The following is a 10,462-nucleotide window of genomic DNA, read 5'->3' on the forward strand; positions in this document are numbered from 1 at the left end:
CAAGGTGTGATAATAGACTGGCGAATTACAAAAGGGCATAAATGAGAACTTTTTGATGAATCAAGACGAAACTTGAGGGAAATAAAACAAGTTAGTGAGCCCACACACGCAGGTTACCAACAGATATACCAGAAGAGACAAGCAACACGGCGTGAAATATGATCGTGGAATCTTTGAAATGGAATATTTTTCCTAGTCATGAATCGGAAACCCCAGACCTCTTTTCAAATGTCAGTAGACCAATGCCAAATGTGTAAGAAATAAATGTATTGACGATTAATTCATGTCTATACACGCTTGTATCCTCCAATCCCAACAGACAGATAGACCACCATCCTTCTCCGTTTTCTCAATACACGTCCTATCAATGAATTGATTCACCACATGCAAGCCTTTGTAATTTGGGAAGTTTCTCCATTCAACCTCATGTAATCATACATTGCCATTCGATCCCAGCCCATCCATTCAACCATTAAATAACTCTCTGCTAAAATGAAAAATAGAAAAACGCCTGCGCCATGTATGTTGTAAGTATATTCTTTGATCATCAATCATCGCTTCGCTTTTATCATTTGCCTCATTAGTATTTTCTCTACACTTCACTTCACTCTCTTCCGACTTCCGGGCTCTTCTTATCCCCTTCCACAACCTCTTCAGATTTAAAAATCACGAAAGATCAAATCCAGCCCCCGCATTGACCGCATACAACAATTTCTCCCTCAACTTCTCTTTGCTTTGATACCTTGGTAACTTCAACAAATTGACACACGTACTTGCACTAGGTAGTCTATCCTCATCTGAGCTACTATCCCTAATACTGAACTGCGGATTCAATGATGCAAATCCTAATAGCGGTGCTCTCGGCGTACTGGTAACATATTTGAGCACCTTTCTCCTATCCTCATCTTTGAACTCTTCCATGACCTGCCAGAACATCCTGATCGTTGGGTGCTCGCGTCCATCGTAACCTATCTGATAAACACCGCCATATTGTGTGTTCTTGCGTAGATCATTAATGTTAATATCGGATGTCTCACCGGAAATTAGGGTTTGAAGTTCGACTTGGTTAAACATGCTCAACCAGGAGGGATTTATGATTTGGCCGAGACCGCGAAGGAAAGCCTGCGTGAGTTCATAGGGCTGAATGTGGAGACGGTGGCGGACGACGTATGCAATGTAGAGGAGACGATTCTCGTTTGTCACGGGAATGTTAGAGCCATTAGGCATAAGATCTCGGGTGATTACTTTGGCGCGGCCATCAGGCATGCCATTGGGAATTTGGTCGGTTATAGTAAAGTCGAGAGAGAAATCTTCGACATTGCCAGGATAGTTTTTGAGTTTTAGCAGCCCTTGATACAATCCTTCATCAAGATCACGTAGATCGTTCAAATTACTGCGACTTGCTGCTTCTGGACCAGAATTTGCAGCGGACCATTTGAGGAGAAAAAATCCAGCGAAATTGATGTCAATGAGAATGCCTTCGTACAAACATTTTCCAACGATGCGGCCCAAGAAGTGCATGCGATTACGCAACTGTACACTATGCGTCTTCCAACCAGGACTAGTTTCATTTATCCCAACTGATCTTAAAAATGCATAGTCTTGCTCCATGGCTGTTGGATTCGGGTACAATAGGTTTTGGTCATTCGTGACAAAAAGGGATGGATTATTACCGTAATCTAGAGGACCGCGAAATGCTTCATTGGTAACACTGGTAAGAAATTCTTTCGTCACTCCACCGCCATCAATACCAGCCTCAATAGCACCAAAGCTGTCAACAAAGGTGATCTGAATGGGCTCCTTCAGGCCTTCTGAAAGTGGAAAGAATGCCTCAAATGCATCTTCAAATACAGACTCTCGACGGATCGATGCGTGATGTCTGCCAAGAGTTTCTCGTGCGGCATGTCGATTTTGTGCCATGTTTGCCATTCGCATACGCCATGAATCCGGATCGATAACTCCTGACCGCCTCCTGAGCTGATCCATCATGACGAACTGGCGAAATATCTCAACGCGAGTTTCGAAGGGTATGACAAATGGCATATTTTGTAACACCTCAATCCTGGGCCCAACAGCAGCCATGATTTTTCTCTTGTTCAATTTTTGCTGATGCTTTCGTAACAGATCCTGCTGTCTCACCTGAGACAGCAAGTGGCTTGCCCGGGTTGTACGCCCCAGCATAAGACTCTGAACTGGCTCATACTCTTCTGCATCTTCTTCAAACTCTGCTTCAGCTCCTTCGCTGTCGCCAACCTCTTGTCGCCTTTCGTGCTCCTTGATAACATCAACAATAAAGCCTTTCATGTCAAAACGTGCCGTCATGAGCCAATGATCTTTGGGCAAAAATCGTCTTCTTGAGTCTCGCTCATAAATCATACGCATAACCCCAATTACAATGGTTCGCAAATGGTAAAACGTCATGCCCGAGATACCTGCGAATGGCCAACTCGAGCTGCTTATTGTTCGGCCCTCATCAAAAGCGTCTTTCTCATCTTTTGCGGATTCGCTCTTGTTACCGAAGTAGGTACCTAAGCCACCCTCGATAACAGAATTATCGTCACCAGAAAGTTCAGCAGCATTGTAGTAAGTGGTGAACGAGATGTTCTTCAAAAAAAGGGTGAGTTGCTCGACAGCTTCCAATGAGAGTGCACTGCCCCGGATCTTTGAGGCAGTCCCACTCGCTTGGTTCGAATTTGTACTACCTCCAAGGAAATCCTCGTCATCTATGAACTTCAAAACAAACGTATAAAGTTCCAAGAACAGAAGAATGGTTCTCCACTCTCGATTTCTTGATATAACTTCTTGAGATGGTTCATTGCTGCGAGGGTTTTGATACCGAAGGATCTCCAATGCAGCTCTCGAATCAGCCATGATAGCTTTGAAGGTGTTTGTTGAACTCGTTGCCTGCCAAAGGAATTTGAGAGCCAATACCTCATTTCCATTTGAAGTCGTGATTGAGCTAGAACAAAGCCACATTCGAATTTCATCGGCACGATCCGGAAAAATTCTTAGAAGGGTAAGAGCGTAACTTGCCAGAAAGCTTGCATCTTCCTGCCCTGCCGTCGACCCTTTGGCATAATCTCTAAAACCGAATTAGCGATGGCCAAGAGAGAAACACAGCTGACTTACATGTTGAATCTTTTGAGTAGCCCAGTTATTGACTCTTTATCTAACAAAGACAACAACTGATTGCTTACGAATATAGGCAAGTTTTTTACAGGCTGAACTCCATCTTCTTCACTTTCTCCTGTTTGGAAATTATTGGATGCTGGTTTGCGACTATCAATTCTGCCAATAAGATCGACTGAGCACGCCGATAATTGAAGGGACAAGGCTCTCAGTAGCTCGGATTCCTGTTCACGATGCTCCCGCATACGGTATATTGCAATAAAATGGGCAAGCAGCCAGAGCTTTGCCTCCGGATTTGACTGCGAAGAGGAAATGCTTGAGTAGTCACGAACTATAGCGGCAGCTAGATTATTGCCAATCAGTTTAGATGCGAGTACCTGTAGACCCCCAAGCCTAGATTCTAGATCTGGAATGGTCAGGAATCGAGATGCCATTGCTGAATAAACATCCAATGACACTGTACCTATACTGATTAGTATACATGTAAAGGAGGTGCAAGGGGAAACTTACTAGATGATTGCCCCGGCGCTGACGGAGATACTTTGAGAGGAAAGAATACTGCTGAGACAAGCTCCGCACGCCATTCATCGGAAACACTCCCTCCAACTACGGCTGCCGAAAGAAAGTCATAATAGGAAATTGCAATATGTGATAGTATGTTGCCATTTTCCACTAATATGTTCGACAGAAGCCTGAAAAGAACTCTGTTGTAGCTGGGCAAGGTACTGTTGGGTGTGTCAAAATTCCATCGTTAACAAATATGTGTGGGGGTATACATACTGTATGAGAGCACTGAGCGTGAGCTTTGCCAATTTGAGGAGATAAGGTTGGTACTCTGCTTGAGACATGAGTCTAGTATTCTTGCTGTGAACGAACTTCCTGCCGAGTTCCGTCAATTGGGCTACATCATCGTCCCGCTCGGGGTTGCAAAACGCCATCAACAACTTTAATTGCTCAAGTGGAACGAGGGCATCGTGCTCTCCCTCGCAAGAACTATAGGCCGCCTTATATTGTTGTCGTCTTGCATCCGCAAGCTCTACTCTACTTCTATGACCCCTCCATACTCTCTGGATTTTCTTTGAGGCGTTGAGCCTTTCTCTTTCCCTCTGACGTTGCTCCCTCTCTTGTTGCGCATGTGCCACTGTCTTTTGAGCACCAGAAGCTGAAGCTGGGGAACTCCAGGTACCGGCAGCGAATGGATTCGGAGTTTGACCGGAAAGGTTGACTTGTCTAGGTCTGCGAGAACTGCCACTAAATGTTTGAAACATTTCTTCGACGGTGAAATGAATGGAAAGAGTATCGTTTTTCAGAGTCTTCTCCCTTTGTTATAGATTGTAGATGATTGTATCATGAACAAAACCGCATACCGAATTTCTATGGGCGATCCAAACAGAGACCGATCGAAGACGGGAGAATAATGGTTGTGGTCGATTGGGTTGTTCGGAATAAGTCGATGATGGTAGTAGAACTACTATCAAAGGGTAGGTAGAGGAGGAAATGATAGAATGGAGAGAACCACGGATACAGTGCGAGTAGAACAGTTGAAATAGTTTTATGTGCCAGTGGTTTATGAAATCCTCTTTCTTTTTAATTGAAGTATCTGGAGGCAATGGTAACAAAGTAATAATATCCTGTACAGCCTCTTCCTCATGTGTTCCTCGGATTACGTTTGGCAGCAGCCTCATTATATGACGCCGCTTTTGATAACCCGATTGCCGACACCTCCAGCGGCCTTGTAACCTTATAAATCAAAGCATATGGGTGGAATGATAGAGAACGTTTTCTGATTGTCTTTCTTGTCGGTTGCTGGCGGTGATTACTTAAGCAACCCAAGATAATGCCCCTCGTTAATTATGTATGTGAGTGGGAGAGGAGGTTCAGAGAAGGACGAAATAGCTGGGTACACGAAATCGGTGGGATAGACATGGCAAAGCTTCAGAAGATTCTTTGTATTGTTATGATTGCCGTTTTCCTTGTATGCTTGTACCTGTATGTAGCAATTATGTTCTCTTATGAGAGCACGCCCTTGAGACCCCGTCCTCTGTGCATTCGACAATCACACCGGTGCTCTTGCTCTTGTCTTGCTCTTGTCTTGCTCTTACTCTTGCTCTTTCTCCATACTAGAGCGAAGCGAAAAAGCCTCCACGGCAGTGGCCAAGGGGAGCGTCAAATGATACATTCCAATGATGCTTTAATCACTGTTGATCACCTGCTCTGGAGGCATGTACATCAGAAGTAGTCGGCCGTTGGAAGAGCCGACCACTGCACTGGTGGACTGACTATCAATGAAATCGCTTTTCTTCGTTTTCTGCAGATTAGATAGCCACGCACACACGTGCCACACAACGTAACTGAGTATCTGTCCATGGATTACATAAGCATCCTGATCTTTCACCTCACGTAAGCCGGTGTAGCGAATCACATGGCGGGATCTCCCACTTACTCATCGGCAGATTCTCCCGCCAATCCCAATACAGATTAGCTAGTCTACGCACAGAAATTTCGAAAAAAGATTGAGTTTTGTCTGTCGCGACTGTGATCTCAAGAAATCTCCTCCCCTTCCTTCTACAACCACCCAAAAAAAATACAACCCACCGAAAAGATCTTACAATAGCGGTTTAAGTACGAATACTTCGTGCTTTTTTCGTTCTTCTTCGCCCTTTTCAAATTAGAAAATCCCTCTTCTTTTAGAGATACAAAAAAATTTGAAAATCAAACCACAGAAAACCCCAAAATTGCGATCGATACTTCTTCTGTCGACCAATTTTCGAAATAACTTCACCTTCCTTCCGAAATCCAAAATCTCCCACCCCAAAGAGTCAGTCATATTGTGCATTTGTCTTCCGGCAGTGTGACATCAGTATTTCGATCTAATCCTTGGTTCTGTACAGAATTATTTTCACGAATTTCTACCCCTCATCTTAAACCTCGACCCTCTCTTCAAACAACACATCTCGACATAAAGGTAACCATGCCACTTTGATCCCTTTTCTTCTATCCTTTATACCCTCCCCTAATATTCCCTTTGTCACCTTATTCGTGCACAATTTAATTTGGAAAAAATTGGTTTCATTTTTGTTCATCTGCTAATTTTTCGACTTTTCAGTAAAATTTAGTCATTATGTCTGCCGCAACTCAAAACACAGCTGTCGACCAGCTCGCCTCTGACCTTAACAATGCTTCCTTAAATGGAGATGCAAACGGCGCCGCTACCCTCAACACCGATGTTTCCAACGTCAACTCCGAAGACCAAGATGCCGCAGGTCCTACCCCCACCAATGCCCCTCACCCACAAGCTTCGGCTTCCCTCTACGTCGGTGAACTTGACACATCCGTCACCGAAGCTATGCTTTTCGAACTCTTCTCCCAAATTGGCTCCGTTGCTTCCATTCGTGTTTGCCGTGATGCTATCTCCCGCCGATCCCTCGGATATGCCTACGTCAACTACAATACCACCGCTGATGGTGAGAAGGCTCTGGAAGAGCTCAACTACACTTTGATCAAGGGCCGCCCATGCAGAATCATGTGGTCCCAACGTGATCCAGCTCTCCGAAAGAACGGTCAAGGAAACGTTTTCATCAAGAACTTGGATGTTGCCATTGACAACAAGGCTCTCCACGACACATTTGCTGCTTTCGGAAACATTTTGAGTTGCAAGGTTGCCCAAGACGAGTCTGGAGCTTCCAAGGGTTATGGTTTCGTTCACTACGAGACTGATGAGGCAGCCGCTCAAGCTATCAAGCACGTCAATGGTATGCTTTTGAACGAGAAGAAGGTCTTCGTTGGACATCACATCCCTAAGAAGGACCGTCAAAGCAAGTTCGAGGAGATGAAGGCAAACTTCACCAACATCTACGTCAAGAACATCCCAGTTGAAGCCACCGAGGAGGAGTTCCGTGAGTTGTTCGAGAAGTTCGGTGATGTCACCTCAGCTTCCCTTGCCCGCGACGCTGAAACCGGCAAGAGCCGTGGTTTTGGTTTCGTCAACTTCATCAACCATGAGCATGCTGCTACTGCTGTTGATGAGCTTAACGGCAAAGACTTCAAGGGTCAAGATCTCTACGTTGGCCGTGCACAGAAGAAGCATGAACGTGAGGAAGAGCTCCGCCGTTCATACGAAGCTGCTCGTATCGAAAAGGCTTCGAAATATCAAGGTGTCAACCTCTACGTCAAGAACTTAGATGATGACATTGATGATGAGAAGCTCCGAGAGTTGTTCCAATCATTCGGTTCCATTACCTCTGCCAAGGTTATGCGTGATACCCCTGCCGAGACCGCTGAAGCCGAGGAGAAGAAGGAGAAGGACGAGGAGAAGAACAAGGAGAACAAGGATACCAAGGAGACCAAGGAGACCAAGAAGGAGGGCGAGGCTGAAACCGAAGAGGCCTCTGCACCAAAGGCAAAGCGCTCTTTGGGTAAGAGCAAGGGATTTGGTTTCGTTTGCTTCAACAACCCAGATGAGGCTACCAAGGCTGTCTCTGACATGAACCAGCGCATGGTCAACAATAAGCCACTTTACGTTGCTCTTGCTCAGCGCAAGGATGTCCGTAAGAGTCAATTGGAAGCCAGCATTCAAGCTCGTAACCAAATCCGCATGCAGCAAGCCGCTGCTCAAGCTGGTATGCCACAACAATACATGCAAGCTCCAATGTTCTTCCCTCCAGGGGCTCAACAACCAGGTTTCCTTCCCCAAGGTGGACGTGGTATGCAGTTCCCACCCCAAGCTGGCATGCCAATCCCAGGTGCCCAAGGAGGCCGACCTGGTCAATTCCAAGCTGGTTTCCCCCCTCAGCAAGCTGGTCGTGGTGCACCAGCTGGCCAACAAATGCCACCTAACATGTACGGAATGGGCCCAGGCCAATTCCCTGCTGGCGGCCAATATCCTCAACAAAACAACCCACAATTCTTAGCTGCCATGCAAGCTGCACAACTCACTGCCGGCCGTGGTGGACCAAATGCACGTGGACCAATGCAAGGTATGCCACCAAACATGGCTATGCCTATGGGTCAACAAGGAATGCCACAATTCCAACAAGGCGCTAGACAAGGTGGTATGCCTGGTCGTGGTGCTCAAGCTGGACGTCCCGGCCAATTTGCTGGTGGATTCCCTCCACAAGCAGGTCGTGGTATGCCACAACAGATTCCAGGTATGCAACAAATTCCTCAAATGGCCCAAGAGGGTGGCGTTCCAGCTACTATGTTGCAAGCCCAAGTTCAAGCCGTTGCTCCTCAGCAACAGAAGCAAATTCTTGGAGAGGCTTTGTTCCCTAAGATCCAAGTTTTGCAACCTGAATTGGCTGGCAAGATTACCGGAATGTTGTTGGAGATGGAGAATCAGGAGTTGATCAATCTGTAAGTAATAACTAGAGAACTTTCCGCCCTGTGGGTATCGACGTACTAACAATTTTACAGTATCGAAGATGATGCTTCTCTCCGCGCCAAGGTTGACGAGGCACTCACCGTCTACGATGAGTATGTCAAGAACAGAGGTGAAGGTGAAGGTGAGGCTGGTGAGACCAAGGAGGGTGACGAGAAGGCTGAAGAGAAGGCTTAATTGCCCACTCTCTTCTGCCATTAATGACTCTTTTTCTACACTTTACTTTGGCGTCTTGTCCAACTCTTCTGCTACGGTACGGTTCCGGAAAAGTTATTTATGCTTTGGTGGCAACATTTCGGTCCTACTTTTTATCGCATTCTTCACGCACGGAACGATGTTTTTCTTATGGTCAATGAATATTTATCTTCTATTCTTCGTCTTATGGAAGGGCAAATATTTCAACCAATTACATGTACTCATAGATTACTCTTGTGCTCAACGACTCTTGCACTACTCGATGGAGGTACAATTTTCTATTTCTGATTGAAAATTACCTACGCTTCTAACGATTACAATATTATTGCAAGGTGTGGCTAGTTGGCAACGGAGGGAACGAACAACAAAACCTTAATTTCTTTCTGCTTTTTTATGACTATCTTCGGTCCATTCGCTCTATTTGAACTGATGGCGACAACCTTCATGGGGTTCTTCACCTTTTCCTTTAATCATGAATGGATGACGAATATGAAATGAGGGGGTATTGGCATGGCAAATCAGTTTTCTGGGTGGGCATGGATTGGGAATGTGACAGCGTGAACAGAATTAGATTAGGATTTTATCATAGATAAGATAAGTGGTGAGGGGGGTAAATAAGAAATCAAAAAAACATTGCAAATTAATCACGAGTCTTTGAGCTATGTGGATGTTGTGAGGATTGCGAGCGAGGATTGTGAGCGTGCTGTGCGATGCTGTTTTATTTCAATTGTGATTCAAATGATTTATACAGCGTGATATTCAAGCTTAATTTGCACAACCGGGGCTCGATTACCAGACTACTGGCCAAAAATGAGTAGCTCTCGGCTGAATAATAGGAGATACAAGCATTTGATATCGAGTAAGATTCTTGAATGTTCGAAAATAATGTATAATTTGGCAGGCAGCGGGATACTCAAAGAAATGTTAACAATGAATGAATGGTATGAAGATGATATACTAGATTAGGTAGATGTATATAATCACTGAGTAGTGGGATAATTTACGAGATGATTTAAACAATGTGATAGGTAGGGATGTCTAGAAGGGGGCTGTTTCTGTGGAAGGATGACGTCATTTATCTTCTTATTGTGTGTTGTGTGTTGTATATTGTATATTGTGTGGTTTCTACAATGGTATTATAGTCGCTAGCGTATATGTATGCATGTAAGTATACGATTGAATGAATGAATGTCTAGTGATTATAGTACCATGAATTGAATGGATGATCTCTGAAATCGAGGAGAGTATTCCTCCCTAAGTGAGAAGTGGTATGGATGAGAGAGCGGAGAAGAGGTAGCTAATAGGGGTAGGGTAATCATATGGGGGTTAATTATATGTTGATGTGGGAGTGGCTGGGAGGGTGCAAAGCGAGTTGTGTGGAATGAATTCTTGAGAATCATTTTGTTATTGCGAGAAGAGTGATGGATATTCGTTTATCTCGAAACCGATGAGAAGGTGATGAGTGAGCTATGTTGACTAGCTGAGAAAACTACTGGACTGGTGGCATTCTAGTCTTGCTATCTACACCTGGAAATAACTCTCTGTCATTTCCCATGCCATGGACAAGAGGGAACACCTTGAGAATGTCAAACTTGTTCATAGAAGCTACTTATCCATGATTTGCTCGTGATTCTGCACCGGAACTCTTCAGCACCTATGTTTCCTGCTACTAGCCTGTCTCAGACAAGTCCCAACAGCATTGCCGATGGACTATTCCAAACTCGTAATCATTTGCACATTCCTTCGCTTCCCCTATTTCAT

General features: G+C 44.9%; 2 protein-coding genes across 2 annotated transcripts; one reads left to right on the forward strand and one right to left on the reverse strand.

Moving 5' to 3' along the window:
- Positions 1–165: 165 nt before the first annotated feature.
- BCIN_03g04800 (hypothetical protein) lies at positions 166–4,879 on the reverse strand. The gene is made up of 4 exons (XM_024691972.1): positions 3,910–4,879; positions 3,640–3,854; positions 3,130–3,592; positions 166–3,082 (listed from the first exon to the last, which is right to left on the reverse strand). The coding sequence occupies exons 1-4, from the start codon at positions 4,395–4,397 to the stop codon at positions 667–669; spliced, it is 3,582 nt and encodes a 1,193-aa protein (XP_024547745.1). The 5' UTR covers positions 4,398–4,879; the 3' UTR covers positions 166–666.
- Positions 4,880–5,655: 776 nt separating this feature from the next.
- BCIN_03g04810 (hypothetical protein) lies at positions 5,656–9,348 on the forward strand. Its single transcript, XM_024691973.1, has 4 exons — positions 5,656–5,947; positions 6,021–6,094; positions 6,236–8,481; positions 8,542–9,348. Exons 3-4 carry the CDS (start codon positions 6,251–6,253, stop codon positions 8,681–8,683), a joined length of 2,373 nt encoding a protein of 790 aa, XP_024547746.1. The 5' UTR covers positions 5,656–5,947; positions 6,021–6,094; positions 6,236–6,250; the 3' UTR covers positions 8,684–9,348.
- Positions 9,349–10,462: the final 1,114 nt, after the last annotated feature.

The sequence above is a fragment of the Botrytis cinerea genome, chromosome 3, assembly GCF_000143535.2.
Source record: "Botrytis cinerea B05.10 chromosome 3, complete sequence".
Lineage (NCBI taxonomy): Eukaryota > Fungi > Ascomycota > Leotiomycetes > Helotiales > Sclerotiniaceae > Botrytis > Botrytis cinerea.